Genomic DNA, 19,278 nt, shown 5'->3' on the forward strand with positions numbered 1-19,278 from the left:
CCAGTTGTTGAACTTCTTGTTTATGAGACTTAATGTCTTTCATTAAATTTGGATGTTTGGGGTCATTATTTTGTCAGATTTTGTGGGGAGTACATTTGTTTCCTCTCCTGCTGGGATTCCCAGTAATGCATATACTGGTTTCTGAGTCACAGTTTTATTTCTTTAGATGGAGTAATCTAAATTGACCTACCTTCAGTTTCACAGATTCTTTTTTCATCTTATTCAGAGCTACTGTTCAGCCCATCTAGCTTTTTGTTGTTGTTATTGTACTCTTGCACCCCACAAAATCATATTTGTCTTTTTCCTCAAAAAACTGTTCAGTTTAATTTTTGTAATTTCTCTTTATTGATTTTCGCAGTGTGCTGAAATACCTTTTTTCTCATACTTCCTTAGTTCTTTAGCCATGGTTTCCTTTAATTCTTTAAACATTTAATTCAGCTGATTTAAGGGCTTCTCTGGTAAATTCAGTATCTGGGCTTCCAGTTTCTTTTTCTTTTTTCTTTTCTTTCTTTCTTTCTTTTTTTTTTTTTTTTTTAAGATTTTCATTTATTTATTTGACGGAGACACAAGGGGAGAGGGAACATAAGCAAAGGCAGGGGGAGAGGGAACATAAGCAAGGCAGTGGGAGAGGGAGCAGTGGGCTTCCAGTTTCTGTTGATTGGTTTTTTTACCCTGTTGTATGGGCCATAGTTTGTAAGGTGTTTTTTTTTTTCCTCCCATGTTCTATAGTAGTGTGTTGAAAACTAGATAGATATTTAAGTAATAAAATGAGGTAACAAAATATTTTTTGTTGCTGTTTATTGTTACTGTTTCCTTGCTTAATTAGTTTTCTGACCTGATTCTGTTTTGTCTATATTCTTGTTCGGCCTGAAAAGTCTCCACTTTGTTAGCTAAGTGATGAGCTAATGATTGAACAGCGATTTCCTTAGTTTGATTTGATTTCCTGGAACCAACAAGTTCCCTGGGCATTGTAGAGCAGCTGTGTGTGCATGTTGAAGCATGCCTTAACACTCACCTAGGCAGTTTTGAACTTTGCCTTAGCCTTTAGTTCCTCCTTGTGCAGATCCTTCACGTTCAGCCAAAGATACTAGTTTTGGACCTTCTAATGAATTCTCATGACTTTCCTGAGCATGTGTATAGCCTGGGCATATGCATAGCACTGCACATGAGCCAAGTCTTCTAGATTCTTAGGAATTTGTTAGAGTTTTTCAAAGCCCTTATTAAATTTTTTGGTTAGTCTGTTGTTCAACCCAATAGGCAGCTTTGAAGTTCAGTATTTGTCTATCATTGTTGTCAACAAACACACCCAAGAAAATTATTTTCACGCAGTCCAAGGTACAGATTAGGTCAAATATAGACAACCTTGCAAGTGAATTTTTCTAGAGAACCATTAAAAAGGTCAGATAAGTAACAATTCTTGGAGATTAAGGCTTTGAAAAAATTTCAGCACATTGTGGCTGCTTGTCTTCACTTTGAATGTGATTTGTTAGTTTTAAAGTTACCATAGCTCTGGAGGGCAGGCATGGGACTAGGGCAAGTTAAAACACCACAATGTTCACTGTTCTTATTGAGGGTCAGCTCTTTTTCTTAAATAGATGCTCTTTGAATTCCTACAAACCTTTGGTTATTTTCTACATTCTAAAAATTCATTCTTAAAATTCTTGCCAATTTTCTCATTGCTTTTATTGAAGAAAGAAATTTTAAGTGTCTTGACATGCCATGTTGGTTTTAACTTATTTACTCTTAGCTTGTCCTTTCTGTCTCTTCCACAGGCTCTTCTAGTATACTGTTAGATGAGGATCTTTTTGGGTTTTTCGTATTTGAAGTATGGAATACTGCCAAGGACAGTCACTGCAGTTATTTATAATAGCAAAAGAGTGAAAACAACCTAAATGTTTCAAAATACAGAAATCGTTTTTTTAAATGATTTGTCTATTTATTCATATAATGGAACGTTACATAGTCACTAACAGCTATGAATTCAGAGACTGTTTTGTAGGAAAATGTATGATTATAGACAGGAGAAGAGTATAAAATGCAGTATATTTGAATTTTTGAAAATAAGTTTTGTAAGGAAATAAACATGTATACACCAAAAAAAACTGCTGGAAGGAGCTGTATCAAAATAGTAGCATTTCAGAGAAAGACAGTTATCATACGATCTCACTGATATGTGGAATTTGAGAAACAAGACAGAGGATAATAGGTGAAGAAAGGGAAAAAATGAAACAAGACAAAACCAGAGGGAGACAAATCGTAAGAGACTCTATCTCAGGAAACAAACTGAGGGTTGCTGGAAGGGAGGAGGGTGGGAGAGGTGGTGTGGTTGGATGAGGGACATTGGGGAGGTATGTGTTAAGGTGAGCACTATGTATTGTGTAAGACTGATGAATCACAGGTCTGTACCCATGAAACAAATAATACATTTATGCTAATAAAGGATAATGCATGATCAAAAAAATGGTAGCTTTTATTATTTCTGGGTGGTAGTTAGGTGAGTTAAAAATTATCTTTGTTCTGTATTATGCACCCCATAAGGTGGTGGTAATTATTTTTTGTGATAAAGTGCGGTAAAATTAGTGCAACACACCTGTACTGATACTGTTTTTCACTCATATGAGTTTAATTAAAAATTGTATGGCTTTTGAATTTTGGTTATTAACATAAGCTCATATAAATATTTGAGGAGATGCTGTAAGAATGTGCTAATAATAACTCTGACATTGGGGCTAACAAAATACATACGAGCAGTTGTTAATCCTAAGAATCTACTCTGTAGAAAGGAGTTTTGTTTCGTTGGGATATAATAAGGTGAATTATTAGCAGATGAAAAACCTGTAGTCTGATTTATTAGCATTTCATTTTTTCTCTTTTCAGGCGCATATTAAATTTCCTATTGACTACCCATATTCACCACCTACCTTCAGATTCTTGACCAAAATGTGGCACCCCAACATTTATGAGGTAAGAGACATATGATGTGAATGAATTTCTCTGAAGATATACTTTTCAGATACAGTCCTTTAAAATAACCTTTATATCTCCATATGCTGTAGTTAGTCTGTAGCCACAAGGGAGTATTCATGGTTCCCCACTTTTAGTAATCTCTAGTTTAATTGTTCAAAATTGAGGGTAGTTTTATATTACCAGTGTATGTTATATTTAACAATACAGTTTTAAACCTTTGTTCCTTATTGCTAAGATTATAAAGCCTATGTGTTAAGACTTGCATTTTAAAAAATTAGTATATAAAGTCATACAAATTAATTTGTGTGCCTATCCTCTAGCATCACAGTAATGATCATCTGTTGCTATGATCAGAAATTGAGCTTTTTAGGGGAATTTATCCTACTACATTTGGACTGGCCTACTTTTAGGAATTGCTGCAGAACAGTTGAGAATCTCTTTGAGAATGAATCCAAGGTGAGGTTCTTCTCTTGGACAAATTCACCAGCCTGAGGGAATCATTTCTAGTTTTGTTGATGAAATGTACTTAGCCTTGGGCTAATCTGTAAGGATGGTAGAATGATGCATTTTGTTTCTCAGGATACTTATGTCAGGATCCTATAAAATATCCTTAGAGTCCACTCCTTTACTGTTCTGTAATATTTTTCATTGTAATAAGGCTCTGATGTGGTTTCATTTTATTGAACCTGTGGCCCAAACATAAAATTGCTTTTTAAAATTTACAGCATTAGTTATGTAGTCCTTTTATTGGCCTGGTGTATATTGGGAAGCTCCTTTGCTCTAGAAACAGAGCAACGTTGTCTTTGAATTGCTTGTATGCAAGTAATGAAGAACTTTCTCTAGAGTCCTGAATTTGGATCTCCATCTGTATAAATTAGCACACTGGAGCAGCCTTAGTGTTTTTCACAACTTGCTTTTTCTTTGAAGTGTTATCTTCACTCCCTCCCCCCCTTTTCTTTTTATTTATTATTTATTTGAGAGAGAGAGAGAGAGAATCTGTGTTGGGGGGGGATTCGGGAAGTGGCAGAGGGAGAGAGAGAATCCCAACAGACTCCCAGCTGAGTATGGAACCTGACACAGGGCTCAGTCCCCCAACCCTGAGATCGTGACCTGAGCTGAAATCAAGAGTCTCGCTTTAACTGACTGTCACCCAGGTACCTATCCCAGTTTTTTTTAGAAGCCAGGAGGGGTTGAGGGAGAGAGACATACAATCTTAAGCAGACTCCTTGCCAACGAGGAGTCCCACGTGGGGCTCAATCTGACAACCCTGAGATTTTTTTTAAAAAATATTTTATTTATTTATTTATTTGACAGATCACAGGCAGGCAGAGAGAGAGAGATGAGGAAGCAGCCTCTGCTGAGCAGAGAGCCCGATGCGGGGCTGGATCCCAGGACCCTGGGATCATGACCCGAGCCGAAGGCAGAGGCTTTAACCCATTGAGCCACCCAGGCACCCAACCCTGAGGTCTTGACTGAAATTAAGAATGAGACATTTGACTGAGTCACCCAGGCACCCCTTGTTTCTTCTTTAAACAGAGCAAACTGGTGTTCAAAAGGTGATATGTGGTTACATATCCAGAAATAAGCTCCCAGAATGTTGTTATAGTATCTTTAGTATTTGACATAATCATAATATGAATAAACAGTAGTAAATACCTTATATTATTCTGTATAACTAAGTTACCCGTTATAGGAAAGAGACATGGAAGCAATTTGCTGTTTCATAAATTCAAAGTGAGTTCAGTACACATAGAAATATTTTTGTGTTTCTGTCCATGTAATATATATGTGTATATATATTTTATTTATTTATAGATAGATTTTATTTTTTTTTTAAGATTTTATTTATTTATTTGACAGAGATCACAAGTTAGGTGGAGAGGTGGGCAGAGAGGAGGAAGCAGACTCCCTGCTGAGCAGAGAGCCCGACTGGGGGCTCCATCCCAGGACCCTGGGGTCATGATCCGAGCCGAAGGCGAGGCCTTAACCCACTGAGACACCCAGGCGCCCCTATATATAGAAGTGAGAAAATAAGCTTTTGTTTTGCTGTTGAGAACTAATTTACCTTAAAGCGGTATATTCACTTGTTTCCATCTCAAGTTATCTAATTCCCAAACCCCTCTCATATAAGAAACAAAAAACAAGGAAAGGAATTGAAAACTGAAGGAATAAAATGTAGGTGAACTCGCCTTTCCACTATTTTCACACTATTAAAGTAGGCTATTTAGTTCTGTCTCTTTAATATTTAGCATTGGATCATTATTTTTAAAAATATTTTTCATATTCATAAAATATTTTTGGTGGTAAAATAATGCATACATATCTTACAAATAGGCATTTATTTTCCATGCTATAAAAGTTTTCTTTTAAAAGAAGTGATAAGTCAGTTAGGAATTTAATTTGATGTAGTCTTGGTGGTCATGAGACTCTTCTCACATAAGTTATCTTTGCTACATTTAGAAATGGTATCAGAATTGAACTTTTTTTTTTTTAAAGATTTTATTTTATTTATTTGACAGAGAGAGATCACAAGCAGGCAGAGAGGCAGGCAGAGAGAGAGGAGGAAACAGGCTCCCTGCTGAGCAGAGAGCCCGATGCGGGACTCGATCCCAGGACTCTGAGATCATGACCTGAGCCGAAGGCAGCGGCTTAACCCACTGAGCCACCCAGGCGCCCCAGAATTGAACTTTTTTATTTTTATTTTTTGAACTCTTTTTAAAAGATTTATTTTATTTTATTTTTTTAAAGATTTTATTTATTGATTTGACAGAGAGAGATCACAAGTAGACAGAGAGGCAGGCAGAGAGAGAGAGAGAGAGAGAGAGAGAAGCAGGCTCCCTGCTGAGCAGAGAGCCCGATGCGGGACTCGATCCTAGGACCCTGAGATCATGACCTGAGCCGAAGGCAGCAGCTTAAACCACTGAGCCACCCAGGCGCCCCAAGATTTATTTATATATATTTTAGAGAGAGAGAGAGAGCACACATGAGTGGAAAGGGCAGAGTGAGAGGGAGAGAGAATCTCAGAGTCCATGCTAATCATGGACCCTGATGGGGTGCTCAGTTTCACAACCCTGAGGTCATGACCTGAGCCTAACCTCAAAGTCAGACACTTAACCAGCTGCATTACCCAGGCTCCCCAGAATTTAGCTTTTTGAGGGCCTATATCAGTATTTGTGCTTCTAGAGAAGAGGGCTCTTGCTTTTTAGCCAAAGGGATATTCTAGCCAAAGGGTGGTTCTCTACTCACCCACCTGTGTTGTCTACTTAAGGTGGACACATGGTGGACCTCAGTGTCAAATCGCTCTCGTCACCAAAAAGTTTACTGTGGAGTTGCTTATAATAAAACTGCAGAGGAGGGGGGACGATGAAACAACACAATAAAAAAACAAAAGCAGACTACTCAAATTCCAGAAAAAGGGACTTGATGAAAGAGTTTTTGATAGGGGCTCCTGGGTGGCTCAACTGGTTAAGCATCTGCCTTCGGTTTAGGTCATGATCCCAAGATCCTGGGATGTCCTGCATCGGGCTCTCTGCTCAGCAGGGAGCCTGCTTCTCCCTCTGCCTTCCACTCCCCCTGCTCGTGCTCTCTCTTTGTTTCTCTCTATTAAATAAATAAAATCTTTATTTAAAAAAAGTTTTCGGGGCGCCTGGGTGGCTCAGTGGGTTAAGCCGCTGCCTTCGGCTCAGGTCATGATCTCAGGGTCCTGGGATCGAGTCCCGCATCGGGCTCTCTGCTTGGCAGGGAGCCTGCTTTCCTCTCTCTCTCTCTCTGCCTGCCTCTCTGTCTACTTGTGATCTCTCTCTGTCAAATAAATAAATAAAATCTAAAAAAAAAAAATTTTTTTTTTCGATATATTAACTTCATGGGCATTAAAAATAAGTATTGTGGGGGGGACTCCTGGGTGGCTCAGTCTGTTAAGCTGCTGCCTTTGGCTCAGGTTGTGATCACAGGGTCCTGGGGTGGAGCCCTGCATTGGGCTCCTTGCTCATCTGGGAGCCTGCTTCTCCCTCTGCCTGCAGCTTCCCCTGCTTGTACGCACTGTCTCTCTCTCTCTCTCTCCCTCTGACAAATAAATAAATAGAAATTTTAAGTTAATTTATATATACATGTATACATACATATATACGTGTGTGTGTGTGTGTGTATGTATTAGGGGAACCTGGGTGGCTCAGCTGGTTGAGTGTTTGACTCTTGATCTCAGCTCAGATCTTGATCTCAGAGTCTCGAGTTCAAATTCCTTGTTGGGCTCTACACTGGACATAGAGCCTACTAAATAAATGAATGAGTAAATGAATGAGTAAAAATAAATATTGTAAAGACTGTTGTTGTTAGAGAATAGTTTATTATGTCAAGTTTTAAAAATCACTACAGTTTAGTTACAGTTTTGTTAAATATATCCATGGACACATTACTGCAGCCCCAAAAGTAGTAAATACTGCAGTGTTATATGAGTGAACTTAATTGTTTTAACATTTCCTTTATCGTTGCCAAGTTTGTGAAATTTATAAACATCAAGGGGAAGCTTGGAGAACAAAAGAAATTTAATATGAATTTGTCATCAATCATTCTACTCCTATCCACTTTGTAATATGTTGAGTGAGCTCAAAAATACAGTTTCCTGGTTATAGGTAATTGCATTTTCAATGTAGACAACCAACAAACCCCACTTGCCTCATGGACCATGTATTAAAAAGAGGTTTTTATACATGAACTTTACAGCTATGGCAACTCATAATCTCCCTGTTCTTTATCATTTATTTAAAAAATTGGGGGGTATGCCTGGGTGGCTCATATGGTTGGGCATCTGCCTTTGGCTTAGGTATGATCTCTAGATCCTGCGATCGAGCCCCATATCGGGCTTCTCCCTCTCCCTCTGCCTGCTGCTCCACCTCCTTGTGCTCTTTCTCTCTCTCTGTCAAATAACTAAAATCTTAAAAAAAAATTTTAAGAATATACTGGTATTTTATTTTTTTAATTAAAAAAATTTTTTTTATTTGAGAGAGAGAATGAGAGAGAAAGAGAGCCTGAGAACGGAGAGGGTCAAAGGGAGAAGCATACTCCCTGCTGAGCAGGGAGCCTGATGCCATACTCCATCCTGGGACTGTAGCATCGAGAGCCAAAGGCAATTGCCTAACCAACTGAGCCACTCAGGCACCCCTAGAATATACTGTTTTTTTAGAGTAGTTTTAGGTTCACTGCAAAATTGAATAGAAAACAGTGTTTGACTATCTTTAGGATATAGTTTGTTTTTGTTTTTGTTTAGACAGACAGATCACAAGTAGGCAGAGAGGCAGGCAGAGAGAGAGAGGAGGAGGAGGCAGGCTCCCTGCTGAGCAGAGAGCCCGATGCGGGACTCGATCCCAGGACCCTGGGATCATGACCTGAGCCGAAGGCAGAGGCTTTAACCACTGAGCCACCCAGGTGCCCCTAGGATATAGTATTTTTAAATATTATTGTTTTAATAATGATTACAATTAGATTCTGCTTTTTTTAATAGGCTATTCCCAAGACATGTTGTCTTATCTTGGGCAGCCATAACAATAGCATACAGGGGATGGCTTAAACAGAAGAAATTTATTTTTTCACAGGTTGGGAAACTAGAACATCAGGGTAGCAGCATGGTTGGTTTCTGAAGACTCTTGTGGCTTATCTCTGTGTCCTCACCAAGGCTTGAGTAGAGAGCGAGCTAGCTCTCTGGTATCTCATATAAGTGTTTTTGCCAAGTCTACAGAACCATAACTTTTTGGGATAATAAAATTAAGGCTTTGTAGTAGTGAATGGGCCTAATTATTTACATAGTTTATGATCTTTGTAATAATTTAGTTGGATGATATGCCATTATCAGCTTTTCAGAAATTGAAAGAACTGCATATGTCAAGAGTCCTCTACAATAAAGCTGTAATCACAAATTATTTTTTTAAAGATTTTATTTATTTATTTATTTATTTATTTGTTTGAGAAAGAGAGAGCATGAGAGGAGAGAAGGTCAGAGAGAGAAACAGACTTCCCAAGGAGCTGGGAGCCTGATGCAGGACTCAATCTTGGGACTCCGGGATCATGACCTAAGCCGAAGACAGTTCCTTTACCAACTGAGCCACCCAGACGCCCTGTAATCATAAATTATATTTTAATTATTATTCAGAAAAGACCAGGTAAAAGCAGTAGTAATACTGTATTAGGGTTCTCCAGAGAAACAGAACCTAGAGCATACATAGAGATAAATACTAGAGGAGGTTTATTTATAAAGGTTGGCTCACATGATTATCAAGTCTGAGAAATTGCACAATCTCTACAAGCTGTGAAACTAGGAAAGCTGGGAGTATAATTTAGACTGAATCCAAAGGCCTGGAAACTAGGAAGCTGCTGGTGGCAATCCTAGAGTACCAAGGCCCCAAAACCCAGAGTTTCAGTGTTCCAGCTCAGTTGAATTTGTTCTTTGCATTTTTGTCCTATTCAGGCCCTCATGGACTGGATGGTGCTTTCCCCAGTAGGATCTCTGTTCCCATTATGGTGGATATTCTTTATTTAGTTTACGGATATAAATATTCATTTTTTTCTGGGAACATCTTCACACCTGGAAGTAATGTTTTACCAGCTATCTGAGCATCCCTTAGCCGAGTCAAGTTGACACATAAATTTAACCATCCCGGTTACCTATCTTTTTCACCCATTCCTCCCTTCCCATCCACATATGGTCTTTCTGTGTTCTGTGTACACCACTATATTCACAGCGAGATAATTAGGAAATTCATTTGAATCCTTTAGATAGCAGGGTGCTTTAAAATAAGGGCTTACTCCCTTCTTATTTGATAACACTCAGTAAAATTAATAGATAATGCAACAAATGATACCTCACCTAGTTCTGCTTCATCTCCTTTGCTCATTTAATGTACATTTCTTTCTCTTTGATTAAATTATTCTTTTCTTCTTTTGGTGGAATTATCTAATAGAGCTGTGGTTTTTCTGTGGTTTCTCTGGGAATTTACTTTGTTATTCCTCCCAGGAATCAAATAATAAAACCAAAGAAGACATATTAGAATCAATTACAAATAAAGTTATAATATTATATTCTCTGATGATTTTTTTAATGCTAGGATAAACTGCTTAAGTTCATTATTGAACTTATTTCATATAAAATTTAAATATAAAATTTTAAAATTCTAGGGGCGCCTGGGTGGCTCAGTGGATTAAGCCACTGCCTTCGGCTCAGGTCATGATCTCAGAGTCCTGGGATCGAGCCCCACATCGGGCTCTCTGCTCAGCAGGGAGTCTGCTTCCTCCTCTCTCTCTCTGCCTGCCTCTCTGCCTACTTGTGATCTCTCTCTCTGTCGAATAAATAAATAAAATCTTAATAAAAAAATTTTTTTTAAATTCTAAAACATTTATAATTTTTTTAAAAAAATTTTATTTATTTATTTGTCAGACAGAGATCACAAGTAGGCAGAGAGGCAGGCAGAGGGGGGTGGGAAGCAGGCTCCCTCCTGAGCAGAGAGCCCGATGCGGGGCTCAATCCGGGGACCCTGGAATCATGACCTAAGCCAAAGGCAGAGGCTTTAACCCACCGAGCCACCCAGGCGCCTCAAACATTTATAATTTTTATTAAAATGCTTTCATTTCAATGTCTAGGTGCTATAAATATACTAACGATGTGAAGTTTAAACCCACTTTTGGGGTGCCCTGGTGGCTCAGTGGGTTAAGCCTCTGCCTTCAGCTCAGGTCATGATCCCAGGGTCCTGGGATAGAGCCCCAAGTTTGACTCCCTCCTCAGTGGAAGCCTGCTTCTCCTTCCCGTCTGCCCCTCCCCTTGCTTGTGCTCTCTGGCTCTCTCTCTCTCTCCAAGTAAAATTAAGTGCGCGCGCACACACACACACACACACGCACACACACACACACATATGGTCTTTTTTTTTTTTTTTTTTTAAGATTTTTATTTATTTATTTGACAGACAGAAATCACAAGCAGGCAGAGAGAGAAGGAGGGGAAGCAGGCTCCCTGCTGAGCAGAGAGCCCGATGTGGGGCTCGATCCCAGGACCCTGGGATCATGACCTGAGCCCAAGGCAGAGGCTTTAACCCACTGAGCCACCCAGGCGCCCCCACACATGGTCTTTTAAAAAATTAAAAATAAATCCACTCCTTAAAAATAGTTTTAGACTTAAGAGTTTGCAGAATAGTACAGAAAGTTCTCATATAACTTCTACTCAGGTTTCTCTAATGTTAACATCTTATGCAAGAATAGTACATTCATCAAAACTGAGAAATTAACTTTGGTACAATACTGTTAAGTAAACTACAGACTTTATTTGGAGTAAAGTGTAGAATGGGGAAGTTAAAACATTTATTACTTGTCAAAAAAAATTTATTACTTGTCTATATTGTGTTGGTAAATCATCAGAAACAGGCTTGAACTTAATCCACATAAAGATGCTGAGTGTTTGTTAAAATGTTATCAGTATTTATTATCAATTTTTAAAGTGTGCATTTGATGGGAACCTGGGTCGCTCAGTTGGTTGAGTGACTGCCTTTGGCTCAGGTCATGATTCTGGAGTCCCCGGATTGAGTCCCACGTCAGGCTCCCTGCTTGGTGGGGAGTCTGCTTCTCCCTCTGACCCTACCCCCTACATTCATTCTCCCTCCCTCCATCTCTCCCTCTCTCTTTCTCTCTCAAATAAATAAAATCTTTTAAAAAGTGTGCATTTGATGAACATTAAAAATTTACATAATTTTGGTCAGTGGTCTTTGAAAATGGACCTGAACAAAACATTTCTCTTTGAATTCATTTAAAAATTCTTCAAATGAGGGGCGCCTGGGTGGCTCAGTTTAAGCCTCTGCCTTTAGCTCAGGTCATGATCTCAGGGTCCTGGGATCGAGCCCCAAATCAGGCTCCCTGCTCAGCAGGGAGCCTATTTCCCCACCTCTCTCTGCCTGCCTCTCCGCCTACTTGTGATCTCTGTCAAATAAATAAATAAAATCTTTAAGGGAAAAAAAAAAAGATTCTTCAAATGAATATGAATGCTTTCTTATGTGCTGATCAGAAGTTGGTAACCTGTATTTTGTTTGCTTTAACTACTAAGATAAATTGATGTAACTTTTCTTTTGTACCCAGTAAAATATATATATTTTTTGTTTCCAGCATTAAAACAACTCATTACTAGACTTGTGAAATATTCTTTAGTCCTAAATCATTAGGGAAAAGTTTGTGGAATGTTCCTGTAGAACTGTTAATATCTCTGTGTGACTTTAATCTTGGTTTATATGAACAAAGGAGTAAGGTGAAGAAAGTCACCAGAAACCAGATGATTTTGATTCTGATTGGGTGTTGAGACTTTACCTAGCAAATGCGATTTAATAATATACATTATTAAAAGTTTGAGTTTGTTATTTTTTAGTTAGATTTTTCATTTTTCCTTATAGTTTTTCTTTTAAAAAAATTAAATAAGGACACTAGTTTGCTCTGTGAGAGTATACAAACTTGAAGGATTTAAGTGTAGGTACATTAGCCATTATTGAGAACATAATAATATTTAGGCCACCAAATTTGTCCTTTTGTAGAGCTGGGCTCTGGTTTGTAATTAGTCTTTGACAAGCAGGATTTAATATACATTTATGTAGTTATATTCATGGATTTGCAGATCTTACCCATTCTCTCTAAATTTAAGGTACAGGGAAAAGATTTACCTTGGTAGTGCTATGCCCAAGGTTGGCTGCAAATCAGAATCCTGGGGAGAAGTTGTTAAAAATAAAGAATACTAGAGATTTCAGTTTAATTAGATTTGGAGGGTGCCTAGGCTAGATAGCCTTAATTTTACATTTAGAACTGTCTGGGGGCACCTGGGTGGCTCTAGTCAGCTAAGCGTCTGTCTGCCTTTGACTTAGGTCGTGATCTCAGAGTCCTGCTCAGCGGGGAGTCTGCTTCTTCCTCTGTCCCCCACCGCTCCCTACTTGTGTGCATGCTTTCTCTCAAATAAATAAATTAAAATCTTAAAAATGCATCATTTATGGAGACCCAGAACTTCCCCTATACTTTAAAAATAATAATTATAATAAATAATAGTAATTTATTGAGGAAAAATTCACATACATAGAATGAACCATTTAAAGTAAACATAATTCAGTGACATTTAATATGTGATCCCAGTGTTGTTCAATTGTCACCTCTGTTTGTAAAGTATTTCCATCACTCCTGTATAATACCTTACCTATAACACAGTTTTTCCCCATTCCCATTTCACCCTAGTCCTAGTCTCTGACAGCCATGTCCCCAACTTTCTATCTCTGTGTGTTTATATATTCTGGATATTTCTTTTTTTTTTTTTTTTTTTAAGATTTTTTATTTATTTATTTGACAGACAGAGACCACAATTAGGCAGAGAGGCAGACAGAGAGAGAGGGGGAAGCAGGCTCCCCGCCGAGCAGAGAGCCCGATGCGGGGCTCGATCCCAGGACCCCAAGACCACGACCTGAGCCGAAGGCAGAGGCTTTAACCCACTGAGCCACCCAGGCGCCCCCTGGATATTTCTTAAAAAGAGAATCATACAGTATGGATCTTTTGTCTCTGGCTTTCACTTAGTCTAATGCTTTGGAAGTTCCTTCATGTTGTATTATGTATCAGTACTTCATTTTTTTAAAAAAAGGTTTTATTTATTTGAGAGAGAAGGTGGATGTGCAACCTGGAGGAGAAGGAGAGAGAATCTGGAGCTGACTCCACACTAAGCGCAGAGCCTGATGCAGGGCTCAGTCTCAGGGCTGTTGGATAATGACCTGAGTTGAAACCACAAGTTGGCTACTTGACTGAGCCACGCATGGGCCCCAATTCTTCATTTATCCTTATGGCTGGATGATATCCATAGTATCCATCCATCTATTGATGGACATTTGGACCTTCTCCACCTTTTGGATATGTGAATAGTGCTACTGTGACCGTGTTTATAGATGTCTTGCTGAAGTACTTTTTTTCATTTCTTTTGCATATATACCTAGGAGTGGAATTACAAGATCAAATGGGTAATTATGTGTTTTACTTTTAGAGGAACAACCAGACGGTTCTACAGCAAATGAACCATTTCATATTCCCACCAACAATGTATGAGGGTTCCTGTTTCTCCACATCCTCACTAAAGTTTATTTTGTAATTTTTGTTTTAATTCTAACCATCACAAGGTGATGTTAAGTGATTTCTTATTGTCATTTTGATTTGCATTTCCCTACTGACTAATAATGTTTGTTCAAGTCCTTTGCCCATTTTTCAATTGGCTGGTTTATCTTTTTGTCTTTGAGTTGCAGGAGTTCTGTCTGATGAAGGATATTAAACCCTTATCAGATATGTGACTTGGAGATATTTCCTTCAAATCTGTAGGGCTTTTTTTAACTTTTTTTTTTTTTGTTCAGAGAGAGTGAGCACAGGCAGACAGAGTGGCAGGCAGAGGCAGAGGGAGAAGCAGGCTTCCCGCTGAGCAAGGAGCCCGATGTGGGACTCAATCCCAGGACGCTGGGATCGTGACCTGAGCCGAAGGCAGCCGCTTAACCAACTGAGCCACTCAGGCGTCCCAATCTGTAGGGCTTTTAAAAATCATTTTGTTGAGGGGCGCCTGGGTGGCTCAGTGGATTAAAGCCTCTGCCTTCGGCTCAGGTCATGATCCCAGGGTCCTGGGATCAAGCCCCACATCGGGCTCTCTGCTCAGCGAGGAGCCTGCTTCCTCCTCTCTCTCTGCCTGTCTCTCTGCCTATTTGTGATCTCTGTCAAATAAATAAATAAAATCTTTAAAAAAAATCATTTTGTTGATAAATGCCCTTTGCATAAAAGCTTTTCATTTTGATGAAGTCTAGTTTATCTTTGTTGCTCATGCTTTTGGTGTCATATCTAAGAATACATTGCCATATTGAAGGTCATGAAGATTTACCCCTGTGTTTTGTTTTGGTTTTAGAGAGGGAGAGGACAGGGACAGAAGGAGAGGAAGAGAGAGAGAATCTTATGCAGGCTCCAAGCCCAGCAGGAGCCCAAAGCCAGAATGGATTTCATAACCCTGAGATCATGACGTGAGCTGAAATCAAGAGGTGGTTGCTTAACCAACTCAGCCAGCCAGGCACCCTCGGTTTTGTTTTTTGTTTTTGTTTTTTTAAAGAGTTTTATGGGGTGCCTGGGTGGCTCAGTTGGTCAGGCGACTGCCTTTGGCTCAGGTCATGGTCCTGGAGCCCTGGGATCGAGTTCCACATCAGGCTCCCTGCTTGGCGGGGAGTCTGCTTCTCCCTCAGACCTCTCGCCTCTCATTCTCTCTCTCTTTCTCTCAAATAAATAAAATAATAAAAATAAATCTTGAAAGAGTTTTATGATTTTAGCTCTTAGATCTTTGTTCCATTTTGAATTAATTTTGTACATGGTATAAGGTATGAATCCAACTTCACTCGTCTGTTTTTGGAATTTCAGTTATCCTAGCATCATTTGTTGAAGAGACTTATTTCCCCGTAGAATGGACATAGGATCCTTGTCAAAAATCATTTCACCGTAGATGTATGGATTTATTTGGTGACTCTTAGTTCTAGTCTTTTGGTCTATAGGTTTATCATTAAGCCAGTCCTAAACTGTCTTGTTGACTTTAGCTTTATACTAAGTTTTGAAATCAGGAAGTGTGAGTTCTCCAACTTTACTCCTTTTTAAATTTTTTAATTTTTATTTATTTTTTTTTTTTAAGATTTTATTTATTTGACAGAAAGACACAGCGAGAGAGGGAACACAAGCAGGGGGAGTGGGAGGAGAAGCAGGTTTCCCACAGAATAAGGAGCCCAATGTGGGACTCGATCCCAGGACCCTGGGATCATGACCCAAGCCGAAGGCAGACTCTCAATGACTGAGCCACCCAGGCGCCCCTTTACTCTTTTTAAAAAATATTTTATTTATTTGAGAGAGGGGGAGAACATGCATGAGCAGGGGGAGGGGCAGAGGGACAAACAGACTCTACACTGAGTGTTGGGTCCTGATAACAGGACCCTGGGATCAGATGCCTAAACAGCTGAGCCACCCACGCTTCCCTTTACTCTTTTATTATTATTATTATTATTATTTTAGATTTTAAAAATTGATTTATTTGAGATAGAGGTAGCGACAGAGAGAGTATGAATGGGGAAGAAAGGGAGAAGCAGGCTCCCAGCTGGGCAGGGAGCCCCATTCAGGGCCCCATCCCAGGACCCTGGGATCATGACCTGAGCTGAACGAAGGCAGAACTCTTAACTAACTGAGCCACCCAGGTACCCCATTTACTCTTCTTTTTTAAGATTGTTTTTGCTTCGGGGCGCCTGGGTGGCTCAGTGGGTTAAGCTGCTGCCTTCGGCTTAGGTCATGATCTCAGGGTCCTGGGATCGAGCCCCACATCGGGCTCTCTGCTTGGCGGGGAGCCTGCTTCCTCCTCTCTCTCTGCCTGCCTCTCTGCCTGCTTGTGATCTCTCCCTGTCAAATAAATAAATAAAATCTTTTAAAAAAAAAAGGATTGTTTTTGCTTTTGTGGGTACCTTAAATTTCTGTATAAATTTTAGAATCAGTTTTTTAATTTCTGGAAAAAGGACAGTTAGGATTTGTTTGTTTTTAAAGATTTTATTTATTTGACAGAGATAACAGGTAGGCAGAGAGGCAGGCAGAGAGAGAAGGTGGAGAGCAGGCTCCCTGCTCCTTGCTGAGCAGAGAGACTGACTCGGGGCTTGATCCCAGGACCCTGAGATGATGACCTGAGCTGAAGGCATAGACTTAACCCACTAAGCCACCTAGTTGCCCCTGGAAGCTAGGATTTTGATGAAGATTTCATTTAATCTGTAGATCAAATTGGGGATATTTTTCTGTTTACTTTAGGTCTTTCATTTTTTGAGCTGTGTTTTAATAGTTCTCTGTGTACAGATCTTTCACCTCCTTGGTTAGATTTATTCCTCAGTATTTTATCCTCTTAGATGCCATTGTAAATGGAATTGTTTTCGCAATAATCCTTTTTATGTTACCCTGTTTAGGTTATTGCTGGTATAGAGAAGTAAATCTGGTTTTTGAGTTTTGATCTTATATCTTACAACTTCGCTGAATTTATTAGCTTTAGTAGCCATCATATAAGTTCTTTGAAATTTTGTCATTTTTTTGGAAATAATTCTATTTCTTCCTTTCCAGTTTGTGTGCCTTTTATTGCTTTTTTCTTGTTTAGTGCTCTGGCTGGAACTTTCAGGGCAGTGTTAAATAGCAGTGGTAAAAATGATTATCCTTGTCCTGTTCTTGATCTTAGGAGGAAAGATTTCACCATTTAGTGTAATGCTAGCTGTGAGGGTTTTTTTTGTTTTGTTTTAAGATTTTTATTTATTTATTTGACAGACAGAGATCACAAGTAGGCAGAGAAGCAGGCCGAGAGGGAGGAGGAAGCAGGGCTCCCTGCTAAGCAGAGAGCCCGATGCGGGGCTTGATCCCAGGACCCTGGGATCATGACCTGAGCCCAAGGCAGAGGCTTTAACCCACTGAGCCACCCAGGCCCCCCTGAGTTTTTTTTTTTAAATTCCATTACAATGTTGAGATACTTTCCTTCTATATATAATTTTTTTAGTGTTTTTATCGTGAAAAAGTGTTGCATTTTGTCAAATGCTTTGCATCAATTGAGATGCCCATCTTTTAGTAAGTTGTTTCTGAGTACAAATCTACGTATGTCATTCCACAGCTCAGAAATTTTTACGTGTATAGGTATAAACTCAGAACAAAGTAACATATTTTTCTGGTCTAATTTTTATATATAATCTATTTTTCATTACAGGTGGTTTCTTTACCATTGTGGTAGGTAGAATAATGGTCCTTCAGAAGAGTCCACATCCCAATCCCTGGAACCTGTGTTATGTTAGCTTATATGTTAAAGAAAAATTAAAGTTGCTAATCATTAGCTGACCTTAAAATAAAGAGATTATTCTGGATTACCCAGGTGGGCCCACTGTAACTTTCAAGTGGAAGAGGTAGACAGGAAATGAGAGTGAGAGATGTGATTATGGGAGAAAGGCCCAGAGAAATGCAACATTGCTTGCTTTGAAGATTAGAGGAAGGAAGACCAAGAGCAAAGGCGTGTGCGTGGCCTTTAGAAGCTTAGAAAGGACAAGGAAAGAGATTTTTTTCTTAGAGACTTCAGAAAGGAGGAGTACACTGCTGCTGACACATTGAATTAGCCTTGTGAGAATAGTGTCAGATTTTGACCTACAAAAGTGTAAAACAATAAATTGCTGTTTTAACTACTAAGTGTTGTGGTGATTTGTTACAGTAGCAGTGCAAAACAAATAGAACTACCCTAGCATATTCTGTTTATGATGTTCGTTTTTTTTTTTTTTTTAAGATTTTATTTATTTATTTGAGAAATCACAGTAGGCAGAGAGGCAGGCAGAGAGAGGGGGGGAAGCAGGCTTCCCGCTGAGCAGAGAGCCGATGTGGGGCTCGATCCCAGGACCCTGAGATCATGACCCAAGCCGAAGGCAGAGGCTTAACCCACTGAGCCACCCAGGCGCCCCTATAATGTTGGTTTTTTCTCTGGGCTAACTCATGTCTAAATTTCCTTTTTAGGTTGTTAAAATTATAGTTATTATTCAAGACCCATCTCAAAGCTTTCTCAAACATTAAGCCTTTAGTTTGTCTTTCACACCATGTGCCAGGTGTCCTCTATCCAAATATACCCTAAATTTCTCCTTGTTTCTCTTGTGCTTTTTTTTTTTTTAACCTTCCTCATAGCATCTAACAAGTTTTAGAATTTAGTATTTGGTATTTTATTAAAAATTTTATTCTCCTTTTAAAAATGTTCTGTTATCTTGATATGGTTGTGTATTTTGTGTGTATTTCTAAATTTTGGTTGTGTATATGTAAGATTTTTATATTTTAGTTCTATCTCTAATTATTTAGAATTTTGAATCTTTCATTTTAGGCTAAGATTGGTGAATATGTCTTAGTCTTTTTTCTATTGAATAACAATCTGTGATGCATATGGTAAGCAACCCATATGTATTTGACTTAAACTAAATGTACATGTGGATTAGGTCCTATAATTTAAATATATGAACCAAAGGGTGAATGGGTGGCTAGGTCAGTTAAGCATCTGCTTTCAGCTCAGGTCATGATCCCAGGGTCCTGGGATCAAGCCCCGTGTCAGGCTCCCTGCTTCAGCAGGGTATCTGCTTTTCCCTCTCCTCCAGCTCCTTTCCCTGCTCATGCTCATTTGCGTGCTCTCTCTCTCAAATAAATAAATAAAATCTTACCCAAAAAAGTAGTGAGTTTTATACATATCCTGGGGGAATTAAAATTAAGTTATTGGGAGGCATATTTTCA

The 19,278-nt window shown here is 39.1% G+C and overlaps 1 protein-coding gene across 1 annotated transcript in view; it reads left to right on the top strand.

The window, feature by feature from the left end:
* The window catches only part of LOC111145990 (ubiquitin conjugating enzyme E2 R2), a 114,631-nt gene that overhangs the window by 74,911 nt on the left and 20,442 nt on the right, over window positions 1-19,278 (top strand). The window contains exon 2 of the mRNA XM_022501345.1: window positions 2,878-2,964. Coding sequence (XP_022357053.1) covers window positions 2,878-2,964 — 87 coding nt within the window. The remainder of the gene's footprint in view (window positions 1-2,877; window positions 2,965-19,278) is intronic.

This window comes from Enhydra lutris, unplaced genomic scaffold (genome assembly GCF_002288905.1).
Source record: "Enhydra lutris kenyoni isolate GAN:26980312 unplaced genomic scaffold, ASM228890v2 scaffoldscaffold13, whole genome shotgun sequence".
NCBI lineage: Eukaryota > Metazoa > Chordata > Mammalia > Carnivora > Mustelidae > Enhydra > Enhydra lutris.